We start from the raw sequence: 16,670 nt of genomic DNA, 5'->3' as shown, positions 1-16,670 counted from the left end.
TTACTTCCTCTTACACTAATACTGTCTTCTGACTACTGGAAACTTCTTTGTTTCTGTTAATATGTCTCTTTTCTTTTCTTGCTTTATGTAGGCTTTGATGACGGGTAGCATACCTGGCTTCATCGATGTTATTGTGAACCTCAATTCTCCAGCCTTGTTGGATGACAATCTGATATGGCAGGCAAAAACAACTGGAAAAAGAATAATTTTTTATGGTGATGATACTTGGGTTAAATTGTTTCCAAAGCATTTTGTGGAACATGATGGAACAACATCCTTTTTTGTGTCAGACTTTACAGAGGTGAGAGGCTTTGTGTAATCTGAAGTTAAATAATCTGAGTTATTTACACACAAACACATTGTGGCAACTTCTAAGAACAAATGAGTAAAAGTATTCTTGTTCTGAAACACGAACCTGGTAATTAAACAGAAATTGGATTTATATGTGTTTTTAGTATTGACAATGTGGAAGCTAAGCATTTCCATCCTCATGCATACGCTGTAGGAAGTGTTTGGATGATACAGTAACAAGCAGTGTGTTATTGTGTGGGTTTTCTAAACATACAATATTCTCAAAAGACTTGTGGTAGTAAGTTAGACAACTTGCTTTGTTTAAAACTTCCACTATCCATGTTTCCAGTTTGCTATTTATGTAAGTGTGTGCCATCTTTAAAAGGGCCATGAATATATAATCTTGGCCTCTTAGAGGCATACATTCTATAGTATCGAATCGCTTTTGTAGTTGCAGTATGAGTAGTGTTTCAGTATGTTATGAAAGAGGAAGCATAAAAAGTAAATTATTTTTTAGTGTGCCTACAATAAGAATTTTCACAATTTAAAGTAAATGGTTTGGCAATTTTAATTCATATTTTGAACTTTTATTGTTTGTAAAACCTCAGGCCATTGACCTGCTGCTACCGTTGTGGTTTATTTTCATGTTTAAGGAAGTTAGGTCTAACATGTGAATTGGAAGATACTTTTAATTGGTTACTTTAATAAGACTTGCAGAAGCTTCAGCATGGAGTGGAAAAGTGCAAACATGCTGCTGGGGCTGCAGTTATGTGGCTCTCAAGCTCCTTATGAGCCTTTGTGCTTTCTGAATATAGTCCATTAAATGGAAAGCTTTTTATAGTTTTTTTAGGTAGTTATTATCTGGAGTCAACAAAGCAGCATTACATGTGAAATTTTGTAAGGATTTTTTGTATCTTGGAAGAAATATATGCAACTAAAAATAGGTTGTGAACTTAAGTAGGAGAAAATGTGAGTTAGGCCCCAAATAGCACTTTTCGAATAATTTTTCTTTCTTGCTATGTCATCAGTTCTTTTTCTTACAGCAAGTACAATCTTTTTGTGTTTGCACAGTAGCAAAAAACTGAGTTGAAAGAGCAGTGGTGGTTTTTTTTCCTCTGTGCTTCCAAGCACCAAAGAGAGGCTTTTCCCTGTACCTATTTCTTGTGAAGTGATAAATCAGGAGTGTGAAAGTGACTGAAAATTGCTCGAAACATTTTTTTAAAAGTATCTGTGGAAGCGTGGCAACCCATTTTCTCTGTTTGTATGTAATCTGATGCCTCATAACCAGAAAAGAGTGAAATGAGGTGAAGAATCTGTTTTGTAAGACAGGTTTTTTGACTGCCTGGCATTGAACTACTCAATCTGAGTTTCAGGTGGGGTTTTTTTTCTGTTGTGGGTTGTGGTTTTTTTTTTTTTTTTAGCTTCTTGTTGATATTGTGAGTGACTGCAATTCTCATCAGCTTCTTCAGAATTTTCATGAGTAGCTTGATCTAATTTTTCTATGTTTGTTACAAGAGGGAAATAATTTTTATCTTTTAACCATTTTCCTTATTTCTGAGGTTGATGATAATGTTACCAGGCATTTGGATAGAGTGTTAAAGAGAGAAGACTGGGATCTCCTAATACTACATTACCTGGGGTTGGACCATATTGGACATATGACTGGGCCAAACAGCCCATTAGTGGGACCAAAACTTCGTGAAATGGATAACATACTGAAGAAGATTCATATTTCTCTTCTTTCAAAGGTAATATAGCTCCTTCTTGGATCTATGTCTGTTAGTTGTAGACCAATACTTTAAAATGCTTGCTTGTTTGTGGGTGATATCTTGTTTACTCCTAGACCAAAGCAGATACTCTGTTCTTTTCCTTCCAAGCCATTCCCCAGTTAACAGTATTGTGTACCATTTTTAAGGATTTACCAGCTGACCTTAATAACATCTGTTAAGTCTCTTCTGAACAGCTGTGGAAAATAACTCCCCCTTGGTGTGCAGGAAGAGGAGAGGAATGCATGCCAAAATTCTCTTTAAGAATTAAAATGGTGGTTGGTGTACTTTTTATTAATGAAATTCAGCAGAGGGAATAATGAACATGTATAGCCCATGGCTCTGATTTCTACAATTGTGGAGGCATACTTAATTCTTAGATATCAAAAAGATTCAAATGGAAATGATGGTTGTAGAAAGCAGTTTTTCTTACTAAATCCAAATCTGTTTTTAGATTTGGAAATATAGGTTGTCACTGATCTAAATAGTCTGGATGTTGAAATATAAAGTCCTATATTCCAAGTGACCTGAAGCTTTTTTCTTGTTTGTTTTTGGCAACTGCAGTTCAGAATAGCTACCTATGAAATTTAAATAGTATTTTTAGATCAATACATTTTTTAAATGAAAATAGAGGTTAAATCCTGCTTGTGGAAGTTATAATCTCATTAACAATGCAGTGGTTTTGCCACAACTCTTTTTTTGCTTTTGCCAACTATATACAAGCCATTATCTCAGTTTTAGAATACAGAAATAAAAAAAAAAAACTTTTGGATACAACAGGTACTGGTAATAACTAGAGATGGCAAAAAGCTGCTTTGTTATGGAATGACAATACTCATTCTCTGCCATCTCTGATTTGTTAGCTCAAAATTGTTGGACAGGCCTCACTTATGCTTGTTTCTCTTTCTTCAGAAAAATAAACGTCATTTGACATCAGTCATGTTAGATTTCTACCCCAAAAGCACTTGAGAGACTAGAAACTATTAGAAATAGGATCATATTTTAATATTAAATGTTTATTATATTAACATTTACAATACTCATAAATTAGCATTTATATTGTATTAATAACTAAGTGAAGCTGAAGAAGTGGAGAGGGGATTACTTCTCTGGTAATTCTGCTGCTACTGGACTCCTGATTTTCTTCCCACAGTATGATGACCTTTATTTAATCCTTCAGTCAGTTTCTTGTGACTCTGTAAATGAGGGTTTTTTTTTTTAAAGCATTTTTATGTTTTTTGTAACATTGAAAAGTATGTTAAGTACTTAATGTGTGCCTTAACTGTTAAACATTACTGCATAACACTAGTTGCAGACATCTCTTGTAATCTGCCCCATGTGTTGTGAGCCGATTTAAAAAATGGAGTTTACTCTGAGAAATATTCGAGTGTGAAAATGATAATGATCGTGAAGCATTATGTATATGCATTTTGTTTGTACAGTAACTTAAATTTCTGTGACTTGCAGGAAGAAGCTTCTCTGCCCAATTTGCTAGTTGTTTGTGGGGATCATGGGATGTCTGAAACAGGTAGTCATGGTGGTTCTTCAGAAGGAGAAGTGCACACACCACTGCTGTTTATCAGCTCTGCTTTTGAAAAGAGAAGTGGTAAGGGTCAAAGAAGCTTGACTTTGTAGAATACATTGCCATCTCTAAATTATATTAGCTCTGGAATTTTTCCTGAAAAGTACTTTGGTTTGTTCTGCAGATATCTGGCAAGGCCCATTCTTGTGTGTGACCTAAAACTCTGGTTTTAGCCAGAGTTCGTATTTGTGTTATGGTGAATCCATGACTTAAGCTTTGTAACCACTGGGAAAACTGGGTATTTCTCAGATGATAACATTTTGCAGCCCTGTCCTCCTTGAGTGTTGAGAGCTAATGAGATATGTTGTCAGGATCCTGGGATACTGGTAAATGAATAGGATTAGAAGTAAAACCCTATTTGAAGTGAATTTTAAGTTTTGTCTTTCTTGGCCAGAATATTACCCTGGCCTCTGTTCTTCCCTGTAAGACAGCCAGGATAGAGGAACAAATTACAGTTTCTCATGCTGAGAGTAACGGGAAAGAGGAAGAATTTCTCTTGTGAAAGGGTGAGAGATGACAACAGTGAAAATAGGACTGTTGATTGCTAAGTGTTAAGGGAAGAATATAGAGCATGAGTGTATTTACTGTATTGGCCAGGCAGTTAATTTTAAGTCAGTGATGTGAGTTTAGCTGTTTCTGAAACTCATTTTCTGCTTGTGTAGTAGAAGTTAAGGTAAGAGGCAAGAAGGGAGTGGTGTGGTAGAGATGTTTAGTCTACTTTGTAGAGTCTTGCTTAAATAACTCCTTGACTGACCAAATTGGTGAAATGTAGTTGTACCAAGAGTATTTTCTTCAAAATAATACTTCCCTCTGCCTTTCATTCTGCCTCTTGCTCATTTCCATCTGATTTCCTTGCTTTTAAAGCCTGTTTGCAGAACCTTGCCTTATTTATCTTGCTGAAGGTTCCTGCAGCACAGTGGAAGTACATTTATCTGTCTCATTTATAAAGCTCTTATACAGCTGCAATAGAAAGCATTGCTTGAGGAGTGATTGAACTCTTCAGATATAAAAACAAAACAAAGTCAAGAGCTGACCAAAGCTCACTGGTAAGTTTTTGCTTTATAGATTTCACCTCTATGTGTTGACAACCAGGCTACATGAATGTAGATTCTGTAAATGCAAACTGCTGTTTGTTAGGGTTAGTTTCTGTTTGGTTTAAACTGAAGATGCAGTTTTTACAGTATGTGCACCTGTCTTTTGGGATCCAGTTTGTGATTTCTAATGATGCCCATGTAAATATCCAGCAGCTTGCTTCTTATTGCTGCGGTAATCAGAATTCTAGTGACTGGTCCTTATGGTCCTACTGTAAACAAAATGTACTGTGGTTAATTTGGTAGACCTCAAAATAGTAATTCTGTGGGCTTTTGCATTTAGTATGCTGTCAGAGTATTGCTTGTGTAGCCTTTTTACAGAGATGTGTCACACATGATTGGCTAAATGCATTTTGTAGTTTGTGGTTTTTTAACCAGTTAAGAACTTTCCTTTAAAGATGAGATCTAAAAACTGCTGACATACAGGCACTCATGCAAAGAGGCTTTAGGGGATTATAGATGGCATTCTGTACAAGTATGGGATTAATCAGGGCTAGATGAGAAATGAGAGAAGTTCTAATGCTCTTAAAGGGAGCCTTGAGAGCAATGAAGACTGTATAGAATTGTGTACTTAAATCAAAACACTCAATGCCTGGAGTTACAAAGAAAAGGAAGTAAAAGTGTAATAGAAAAACACTGTTATGTAACTAGCAGAGCACACAAAGAGACAATTGGCAAGACAATCTTAAACAAAAGGTTACTTATGTTAGTGAAATAATCCACGCATGTGGGATTCCATTCCCTCATTCTGTGGGACTGAAGGCTAATCCTGATGACTGCAGTAAGGTTATGGGATCCTGCACAGAACCCTTTAAAAATCACTGGGTTTTCCTGCATGGAGCCATGAATTTTAGCCTCAGGATTCTTTACCTGACCTCTAATTCTGTTTCCCTAGCAACCTGATATTAATTAAATCTTGAGCTGTTGTCATTATATCAAAAAGCATCTAGAATGCTGTCAGCATTATTTTAGGTTCTCTGTCTTAGTTTATGCATTAAATTAGGCTACTGTAGTGCTTACTGTTCTTTCTAATGTAAAAGTTATCAAACCCTCTTAGGAAATAGGCTGCAACTTGATATTAAGGTGATCTGGACCATCTCTTTTCTTACTTGTATAACATTCTGAGAATGGAATAAATTTTGGTTTTACAACAGCAGAGGACAGCAGCTGAAAAAGATTGCTCAGGGCTGTAAATCACTTGAAATAGATGATCTAACACCAAAAAAATTTTGAACCTAACAACATGCCTGCTGTCTTTGGAGAAATAGAATGGGCCTGTTATTGGAATACTTTTTTCCCCTCTTTTTTTTTCTTTTCCTTTTTTTTTTTTTTTTTTTTTTTTTTTTGGCTTCTAGGTCCTCTAACCCCGCCTGGACTTGTGCAACAAACTGATTTAGCTAGCACATTGGCAGTAGGTCTTGGTCTACCAATTTCAAGAAACAGTGTTGGGAACCTTATATTGCCAGTTGTGGGAGGCAAGACAATGAGAGAACAACTGCGTTTTGTGCACTTGAATGGGTTCCAGCTTAGCAGACTGCTGCAAGAGAATACACCTGCATATGAAAAAGGTAAATCAGCTACAAAAAAAAAAGTTATGTATACAAAAGGAGATTGTTTATAACACTGTTTGGGCATTTAGGTTCAACAGTATAGCATGGCATGCAGATTAGCTATTCAGTTAAAAGCAGTGTTCAGAGAAATGATACTGCATTCAGTCTTTACTGTAACATGCTCCGGTGCTGCCTCTAAATTCTTTTTAATGACCACTACTGCACCTAGTGGTCAAAAGAGGAGAAATAGTGATGAAAGAGGAAGATTAAGGTAGAATTGCTAGTCTCAGTGGTTTCATATCTGCCATTTGTGAGTTATTCTACATAGGGCACTGAATCTGAGGTATTTACAGCAATAGCATAATGGAGTGAATTTTTTAGGATAAATAAAAAGATGCTTGAAGTAAAACTGGGAAATAATTAAGGGTGAGTTATCTTTTTATTTTATTCTTATGTATGAATCTGCTTGGAGAGGGAACCTGGAGAACTGCAAAGCTGCTTATTAAAAATACACTTGTGCATAGATATGTGTGTGTATTTGGAGGAAGGAATAAAAAACAGGTGGAAAACATGAACCAAACCTAGCAAAATGTAGTATTTCATTAGGAACCATGATAAAACTGCAATATAGGTAAGGAAGTTAATATGACAATTATGTGAAAAAAATAGAGAATGAAGGAGAGCATTTTACCATGGACTTTAAAAGGTGCTGTCTTAAACTGTGAAGCTTGAAGTCCTTGTCACTTGATTTGTAATCTGTTGAATCGTTACAATAACTGGATGAGAATGCAGAGCTGTGTTACAGCTATGAATAATTAAAGGAGCTAACATAAAGTTTAGCAAGATGATCATTGTAGTTCAAGAATTAATTATCTTTCAACATCATGGCTTGTAATCATAATAAAATCCTGTCTAGGAGGCCTGCCAAAAGAAGTGCCGCTTATGGTAGCAATGTATCAATAGCAGTATCCATGCTCCACCTATCCTGATATTTTTTTCTGCACAGATTTCCTCAGCCCATTTGTATCAAGTGAGGAAACTTGCCCTGTTGGTGGTTACAGGATATGGCTGTGTTACTGAAAATTCCAGCACAGAGCTCCGTCTGACAGTATTTCTGCAAATACTGGCAAAACAGACTGAAGTTTCTACCAGCTTCTGGTTTACACCTTCGCTTTCATTTTATTTTTGTCCAAAACCAGCTTAATTTCAACTTGTAGCTTTCATCTGAGAAATGAAATGTGAAAAATTTTTATGCTACTTGCTCGTGACTGCAAACTGCTATTAGAGTCACTACTGTACTGGAAAGGGGTTGGGGGGCAAAATGTCTGTGATGAGCTTCTCTCCTTTCAGTAATGGAAAGTCTCAGTAACATGTAACTAGATACAAGTCATGGTAGCTTTTTCTGCAGAGTCTTAAAGCGTCTCTGTTGCTGTGAACTTCTTAGAGGGTCTTGTTTTCCATAGAGTATCGTAGAAGTGCAAGGATGTAGCTTAACATTTTGGTTAGGACAATTAAGATTGGCAGGGAAAAGAGAAGTGCTGTTTGTTTAGTGTTGTTTGATTGATGTGGATACTTCAGGCCCTAGGAATACTAAAGAAAATGTCGCTCAGTGACTATAATGTTGCATAGTTTAAAAGCATGCATGAATGGCCCTTTATTTTGGGTGGCTTCTAAGTGAAAATGAATGCCATCCCACCTATTGCACTATAGGAAAGGGATTATCTTGCAAAGAAGTCACTACATTCAGTAGTCAGATTCATCTTCAAGAAGGGATGCCTGTTTTATGAAAGGGTAAAAAGGAGGACCCTGGAAGCTACTGACCTCTCACTACAGCCTCCCCTCTGTGTCTGGCAAGATCATGGAACAGATCCTTCTGGAAGACATGTCAAAACACATAGAAGACAGGGAGGTGACTGGAGATAGCTAACATTGCTTCACCAAGGGCAAATTGTGCCTGACTAATCGCCTTCTATGATGGATTAACTGCATCAGTGGACAAGAGAAGAGCAGCAGATGTCATTTCCCTAGACTTCTGTAAGGCCTTTGATATGTCCTCCCCCAGCATTCTTGCTGTTGTATTATAGAGATACAGGTTTGACAAATGAACTCAGATAAATAAGAAATTGGCTGGATGGTAGCGTCCAAAGAGTTATAGTCAGTGGCTCAATGTCCAAGTGGAAACCAGTAACAAGTGGTGATCTAGTGAAAGCTGTCCCTGCCCATGGCAGCAGGGGTGGACTAGATGATTGTTAAAGGCACCTTCCCTTCCTGAACTATTCTGTGATTCCATGATTGCAAGTTTGGAAGGTAAGGAGGGAGAGTTCTCCTTTACGTGAGAGAACAGTGGCAGCGCCTGGAGCTCTGCCTGGGGGTGGATGATGAAACAGTTGAGAACTTCAGGGTTTAGTGGACAGACCAGCATGGGCAATATTGTTATGGGTGTCTGCTACAGACAATCTGATTGGAAGAATTAGTAGGTCTTCAGACAATTTGAGGAAGCCCCATGTGCACCATCCATGGCACTGATACGATGCTTCAGCCATTCTGTTACAGTTCAGGCTAAATAACTGAACAGTGAGGTGGACTGAAAAGTGGCTCGTCTGCTGGGCTCATATGGTTGTGGTCAGCAGGATAAAGTCTTCCTGGAGGCCAGTCAACAGTGATCAACCCCAGGGCTTGACACAGACTAATACTGTTTTAACATCTTCATCAATGACCTGGACAATGGGGCACAGTGCCCCCTCGGCAAGTCTGCACACAACACAAATCTGGGAGGAGTGGCTGATCCAGTAGGTGGGTCTGCTGCCATCCAGAGGCACCTCAACAGGCTGGAGGAATTGGGATGACAGGAACCTTTTTAGATTCAGCAAATGGAAATGCTGAATACTACACCTGGGAAGAAATAATCCCATGCACCAGTGCAGATCGGGTGCTGACTGGCTGGAAAGCACTTGGTGGAGAAGGACAAGGCCTTCTTGGGGATATCAAGTTGAACATCAGCCAGTAGTGCATCCTTGTGGAAGGAAGGCTCACAGCATCCAAGGCTGCGTTAGGACAGTTATCAGCAGGTCAATCCTTCCTCTTACCTCATCTGTGGTGAGACCACATCTGGGATCCTGGGTCCAATTCTGGGCTCCCCAGTAAAAGAAAGGCATGGGTATAATGTAGTGAGTGCAGTGAATGACCATTAAGGTGAGGAAGAGATTGGAATGTCTGTTATACAGGATTCTTGACTGAGAGTTCTAGGACTGTTCAGCCTGGATAGCAAAGATGCAGCAGGGATCTTAACAGTGTAGGTAATATGTGATGGGACAGAATAAAGAAAATTGAACCAGGGTCTCCTTGGTGGTGCCTAGTGAATAGACAGGAGGCAGTGGGCAGAAAATTATATACAGTTTTTTTTTTTAAATGAAGTAAAACTTTTTTTATGTAAGTGTTGTCAAGCACTGCAATGAGTTGCCCAGAGAGGCTGTGGAGTCTCCATACCTGGACACATTCAAGACCTGACTGGACACAGTTCTGAGCAATCTGTGTATCTCACCCTGCTCTGAGCCTTTGTTTTTTATTTGTGGACCATCTGGGCATTCATCAGAGTTGTGCTGGCAAGTCTTTGGGCCGTACCATTTCTGAATTCCACAGAAAATGTGTGCTGCCAGGTTTTTTGAGGGAAAGAAGCCCCCAGAAGATAACCCAATTAGATAACCCCAAATCTCACTCACATTTGCTGCTGCAGATTCAAGCTTTTCAATGCAGATTCTCAGCTAGTAACAACTGGTGGATGATAACATTTCAGTTGAATGCTAAGACAACCCCCTATGACTGGTCTTCAATTTAAAGTGAAGGGTACTTGCAGGGATAGCCTAAGTCTTGATGCTTATTTTTCAATTATTATTTTCAACTCTTCCACTCAAAACCAGTAGGTTCTTCTGAAGGGGAAAACGTGGAATTCCTGTGGAGAGTATTTGCAGCACAGAGGTAGGGCACCAGGCATTAGTAGCTTGAATATAGTGGTTAAGTCACAATAAGAAAAGATTCATGCATTTTAAGTTATGGCATAATGCATACATTCATTTTTGGTGCAATGTTTGTTTCCTTTTTAATACGAAAAGGTGAAGTCAATTGAGATGAATCACAGTCAGATGGGAAGGCAGAATGACCTTTACATGCTGTTAATGTGAAGCAGCTATGGAGTTCCCTAGATTCAGCAACTCCAAAGTTAAGAACAAACCAGAACAGTACACAAAAATACCTTCCCCTTCAAGTGTGGCTTAAGTATATCTGTTAATAAAGAGCAGATTGGAGGCAGCTTGGTAATGTTTTTTTCTCTTGCCACTTCCCCTCCCCACAATGTTCGTTCATACAAACATGCATTTTCAAACCAAGAGGTGGTAGAGCATTTCATGGGACTCAGGTTTTGATTTATTGAGGTTCAAAGGAATCTTCATAGTTAAACCTGTCTTGAGGTAAATTCAATTTTAAATGAGAATCTTGGAATAAAAGGCTTGATTATTTTGAGAATGACTTTTTGAAACATACTAATAAATGCTAACATGAGACATAAGGTTTTTGGGTTTTTTGATAGAGACAAACATGCAACTGAAAAAAGTCTGGAAAAGGAGAATAGAAAGAGCTGGCAAAAATGAAGCTGAAAAGTACCTAGGCAAAGCATCTAGGAACACACTTTGGGTTTCTCAGCAAGTTCATACCTTAGTGTAAGGTAGGCAGCTGTAGTTATCTAGCAGTGCTTCCCTTATGTTCTGAACTTCTGAACATGCATCTGAATGATGGACTAGTAGTGTTTCTTTGAAAGACACTTCACAGTGGAATGAGGAGTCACACTTGAGAGCAAGCTGGATATTGTTACTAAAATGAGTGTCCACTTTTCAGTTTGGGACTAATCCTGAACTTGTATTAGATGCATCTGTTGATTGAAGTAATTTGATTGTTACCAGGAGTTTTATACATTGAAACTGGAGAAGTCACTTCTACATTATCTGTTCTTTTCTCACAGTTACAATTTCTTTTTAAAATGATTGCTGCCTGTGACTGGAACTAAGTAAAATTGTTATTGAGCAGATGCTTGGGAGGCATAGCCATTTGCTTGTGATAACATTAGAGGGAGGCTGAAGCAGAAATTGCTCATGTAATACTACTCAAGTAAACCATTGCTAGTGCTTTGGGAAACCTGTAACTCTGTAAGCTTGCTTTGGATTTTGCTTCAAGTTTAACTTATAAGTATCCCATGCAGGAGTGACTTGAAAATGTTACTCTCCAGTTACCAAAATGCTTCTCCAACAACCCAGAGTCTATGACCCTTCTCGTTTTATGCTTATTGCATACAAATGTGCCATTGAACTTGTATCTTTGGGTTCTCAAAGGAAATAACTGCAGTCCTTTATTTCTTTCTTCAGGATCTTTAACTCATTCACTTAATATGTATCAGAGATATAAACCTGGGTTTGACTAAAACAAACATTTTTCGTAACATTGACAGGATGGATTTGGGGGGCAGTAGCATGGAAGGAGGTAGATGACGATGAAATAAAAATGCTAAAAAGAGTGAAGAGGGAGACTGGGCAAAAAGCATGAAAAGGGAGCAGAACAGGAGTGGAAGATGTGGAGAGAATTTATTTAGCTTTCAAAATATATCTTGAACTCATTTCAATGTTCTGTTTAATGAAATAGTGTCATGTCAAATCTCAGTTTGATTAAAGCTCATTTTAGACAATCCTTTCTGGATTTCCTCAAAAGTATGAATATTTAACTTTTATTTCAAATATACTGGAAGAAGAATTTTTTAGGGAATTCACTGTTCAAAGAACTACAGTAGGGAAATGGGAAGTCTCCATGCCCACTGGTATACAAGTGTCTTCTGCTGACTGAATTGTACTTTCTAGCAGATACCTGCAAGCCTCCTGCACAGCAGGATCAACATACTTTGGAGTCTGTTAGAAGCCTTGGGAGACCAGACTGGACATTCTGAGTGAAATGTTACTTTCTAAGATTCTCACTCTGAATTCAGCCTATAGTAGATCACAAAGTGTCTTGTAGTGATAAGGGGCTTACAAATGGTAAGCACAACTCTTTCATAAGCGTACAAGAATCTTGAATAGAAATAATTTATTCCTCTTCATTCACCTGAAATAAAATTAAAAATGTTTCTGGATTTAATAATGTACTTTTGCTAAAAAAGGCTTAACAAAGAACATGGTACGTTTTTTCCAGGTCTGATATACTGTTGATCTACTAGGAGTAAAAATCAGCTGTGACTTAAGTCTTTGTGACACTGAATTTACTTCAGTTATTGCTTTATTCCTTGTTGTCTGAAAGTGTACAGCAAATGTTTTCCTCTACTCTTAACTAAGGATTGCAACATGGGAAGATAACGATAGGCTCCTTATATAAAAATTTCCAAATTGGCTGTTTTGCCCTTAAGTTGTGCCCTTTCAAGAGAAATCATAGGGAAATAGTAAGGATTATTAATGTGAAGTGAAACTAAGCATTTATTTTTTCCAAAAAATACAGATATATGTGAATGTTCACACATAACATAACAATACAGATTTCTGAAATTTATGCTCTTGGTTTTCTTGTGTTTTTGACTGAATTTATGCTGTGATTGCGTACTATGCTTGGTGACTAGTATTTTAAATATATGGCATGTTGGAGTATGGGGTGATGCACCTATAAAGGGTGAAGACATGTCTTAAGTGCTTTCAGGAACACCACCATTTTCCACTTTTACAGTAAAACACAGAAACTGACCTAATTGTTCTATTGTAAATAAACTCTCTTGAAACCAAACTTATATGAAATGAATAGAATGCAGGTGCACGTAGGACCCACGATAATAATTTTGGCAGAAATTCTTTATATTTTTTTTACCTTTGTGCTTGTAGTGAGTGTTCACATTTTTTTCCATGTGTGAACAAAATTATGCTCTTCTGTTTTCACCTTCAGAATGTGTTTATTGACACTGCTGAATATATCTTTGGGAAGAAAAAAGGCTATCAAGACTCAGCTTTTGTGCTGCAGCTTTTTGTGTAAATGTTTTGTAATGGGAAAGTTGATGATGAAAATCAATGGTATTTGACAGGAGAATAAAATAGTAGACTACTTCCGTATGTTCTTTGAATTGATTTGAACTGTTGTCTCTCCACACCTACCCTTTGGCATGTATGAACCAGAACAGGTGGTGTAGAGTAAGGATTCTGTGGAATAACTAGTTAGGGGAAATACATGTAGGAGAAAAGCTACTGCCACTGTACTTAAAGGACTTCTCTAATGTAGGATTTGGTTGTTTGCTTTTTTAGTCTGTCTCCTGTTGTCCTCAAGCTTTTAAAATAAATTTAGAGAGAACAGAATAATACAGATGTATTTCTAGAGTATAAGAGAGAAAGGAAAGAAACTGTAATATCTCTGTACCTATATTAAAAAGGATGCTCATATTAAAACCCGAACCTGCACAGTTCAGTTATTGATTTAAAATTACTTCCTTCAGGGACATAGTGTAATGCTAGTCTTGCTCTCATCCCTGATTCTGAAAGCAGACCACAGTCTTCATATGTGTTGTCAGTGTTCACCTGCAGTCCTGTTTGCACATAGATTTATCAGAAGACTTAATCGGAACTACATTTATACAAGAAAATATTACCTACATACAGAAAACAAATATGTGTCCTGGAGGTTGGGTTTTTTTCTGGGTTTTTCTTGATTTATTGTTCAGTTTTGGTTTATTTTTTATTTTTCTTCAGGTCAGAATGTTTTTTAGATGTAGATAGGCCATCATGAAATCAACTTCTGTCACAAAGAGGCTTGCTTCCATACGTTGGTCGCAGCATCAGATTTTCTCGGTTTTTAATCTGGCTAGGCTGTGGGCCTTCCTTATTATAGCACAGTTACCAAGTTTCACCACTGAGGATTGCTTTGCACCAGCTTCATAGTCCATGTGTCTGAAGCCAGACTGTGTGCTTCAGCTGTTGACTTTTCTAGTGCTCCTTCAAAATTTTGCATTCTGTGTGTTGGACTTCACATTGCCAACTGACTCTTGCTAGCTCTGCAGCGAAATGGAGGTCCCTGATATGGTGTGTGTGTCCCCTTTGGTGTTTCCTCCAGGGATCAGCTATTTGATCATTTCCCCCTCAGCTTGTACAGTATGGCCTGGACAATGAGTGGCTCCAGTGTAAAACAGGACTTTTTTCAGGATTTAAAGCATTTAGATAGTTTTTTCCTGGAAACCTTTTGTAAGAGTAAATGGATGCTTTATTACATTTGTTACCATTAGAGGTCTTAACATTTTATCTGGTTAGGGATTAGTTGTTTTTATTCTGAGTAACTGGCTCATTGTGGTCTTGCTGCAGGAAGGTAATGTAACTTTCTAGGTATGAAAAGTGTCAACCCCCATAGCATTTTTTTGCTAATACTGTACAGGAAGATATAAAGACATGATCACATCTGTAATTAATCCTTCTTGTTCATGGATCCTCTTATCTCTGGTGTTTTGTGTTTTGTTGGTTTGTTTTTTTTTTTTTTCTTCCCCTCCTTAGATCCTGGATATGAACATTTTAAGATAGCAGAAAAGTCCCACGGTAATTGGATCAAGTTGTATTTAGAGGGAAATAATTCAGAAATACTCTTAAATCTTGGCAAAAAGGTCCTGAAGCAATACTTGGAGGCTCTGAAGACTCTGAGTTCTTCACTAAGCAAACAAGTGGCACAATATGACATGTATTCGATGATGGTGGGGACCGTGATCATTATGGAGGTATGAAAGTATGTCTTTCTGTGACAAAGCTAAGTGCACAAACATGAAAGTTTCTGGGTTTTGACTACTTAGTGTAAACTCTTACTGGTCTTCAGAATTACTGAGTATGAACTTTTAGAGTTGGCTGACTTTCTGCTTGGGTGAGGTTAGTATCCTTTTTAAAGTATAGCTTGGCCTTATGGTTCAAAAGAGCTTTTGATATACACTACTTACATTTTTGTGTAACTAGTTACAATAAATTTGCAGATGTGCTGCAGCTTGAATTAGTCCCATATTAATTAGCCTTCTACTTTTTGAGTAGCCTTAATGCATTTAAGAAACCTCAGAAATCTGGCAAGTGAGTTCCTACCTGTTCCTTTTTGTCTAACAGTGAACCTCGCTGCTCAGAACAGGCAATACCTTGTGTGGGCGATTTTCACAATTCCAAGAATTGTTCTTTGTACTGATAGTTGTAGAGCCCTGAAATAAATATCTGCTGTAAGGTGCAGGGCTGCCACTTCATATCTCCTGTAGGAATAAGGATAAGATATCCCATGTCTGGAATTTTAAGTGGCTCTCTGCAACTGGTATTTTGGGCAATTCTCAAAATGCTGGAAGTATCCTTTGTGGTAATGCTTTGAGATGCTGAATGGATACTATGCCTGTATACTGAACTTTTATTTACAGAAGCTTGCACTGACCTTTTAGATGACACAAGTGTCAACTTTTTCAAGGATAGGCATTGTTCCCTAGGATGGAAATACATACTAGAAGCTTAATTTAGTCTTGCATGTGTGTGGTGCTGTACAGGACTGTGTAATTACTGTAGCACTGGTCCTGTTCAGTGCCTGGAATGACTAAGAGTACATGATCATCTGTTCAGTATTTGAGTCTCCTTTGTCCTGGCAGGGCTGTATGCCTCATGTTGTGTGCACTGTTCTCTGTGTAAACTACATCTGAAATGGCTTTCTGGTGGATGGCTCAGTGGGGTTTATCACTCTGCTAACCACTTCACAGGAGTTAGTTCAACAGTACCCATGGTAGATGAGATGGTAGGTTCTGTTCCTGCTCTACAGATGGCAAATCTGGAGGTGGACAAAGCTCAGCACAAAGTTGAAGTCCTTCTGGGTTTTTTGTTTTTTTTTTTTTTTTTGTTCTTTTGTTTTGGGAACCTACGCATTCAAGCTCTTGACAGTTGCTTTGGACCTGAAACCTGATTTCTTTTGCTTTTTTCCCCTGGAATGCAGGTGTTTACACTTTTTACAAAACAAATCTTAGGTATTTTACTCAATGTGCCTTCATCAAAAGAAAACATGCACCTATTAGCCATGAAAATTTAGGTTGAGAAGAGCTTGCTCAGCTGCACCGTAAGACTTGGTGCAAAACTACTGGGAATTTATTTTTTTTCCTTCAGTGCAGTACTCAAACTGCCTTGCTTTCCAAAAATCTTTTTGTCTTGATTTGTGTTTTTCGTGCTCACAGAGTAAAGAAGAATAGGGAATCTCACAGCTGACTTCAAACTACACTGTGCTATAAATGCCATTTATCCTGTATTTCAGATGAGGAGAATACATCTGGGACATGAATTGATAACAGTGCATTTACTCAAAAGAGCTAAATTTAGATTGTTAGTTAACGACAATGAAA

The 16,670-nt window shown here is 37.8% G+C and overlaps 1 protein-coding gene across 7 annotated transcripts in view; it reads left to right on the top strand.

The window, feature by feature from the left end:
- PIGG (phosphatidylinositol glycan anchor biosynthesis class G) overlaps positions 1–16,670 on the top strand; it is a 98,888-nt gene that overhangs the window by 6,338 nt on the left and 75,880 nt on the right. For 6 of the 7 annotated variants that reach the window (XR_008819353.1, XR_008819354.1, XM_056323968.1 and 3 more), the window contains exons 3-7: positions 92–301; positions 1,851–2,039; positions 3,525–3,663; positions 6,086–6,298; positions 14,827–15,044. Coding sequence is in view for 5 of the 7 variants with exons in the window: in XM_056323968.1 (XP_056179943.1) it covers positions 92–301; positions 1,851–2,039; positions 3,525–3,663; positions 6,086–6,298; positions 14,827–15,044 (969 nt within the window). In the remaining 2 variants the exon portion in view is untranslated. The remainder of the gene's footprint in view (positions 1–91; positions 302–1,850; positions 2,040–3,524; positions 3,664–6,085; positions 6,299–14,826; positions 15,045–16,670) is intronic. The other variant, XM_056323972.1, reaches the window with a different exon arrangement.

Source organism: Falco biarmicus, chromosome Z, assembly GCF_023638135.1.
Source record: "Falco biarmicus isolate bFalBia1 chromosome Z, bFalBia1.pri, whole genome shotgun sequence".
Classification (NCBI taxonomy): Eukaryota; Metazoa; Chordata; class Aves; order Falconiformes; family Falconidae; genus Falco; species Falco biarmicus.
Note: the sequence above shows the minus strand (reverse complement) of the source record. Positions and strands in the feature narration are given on the sequence as shown.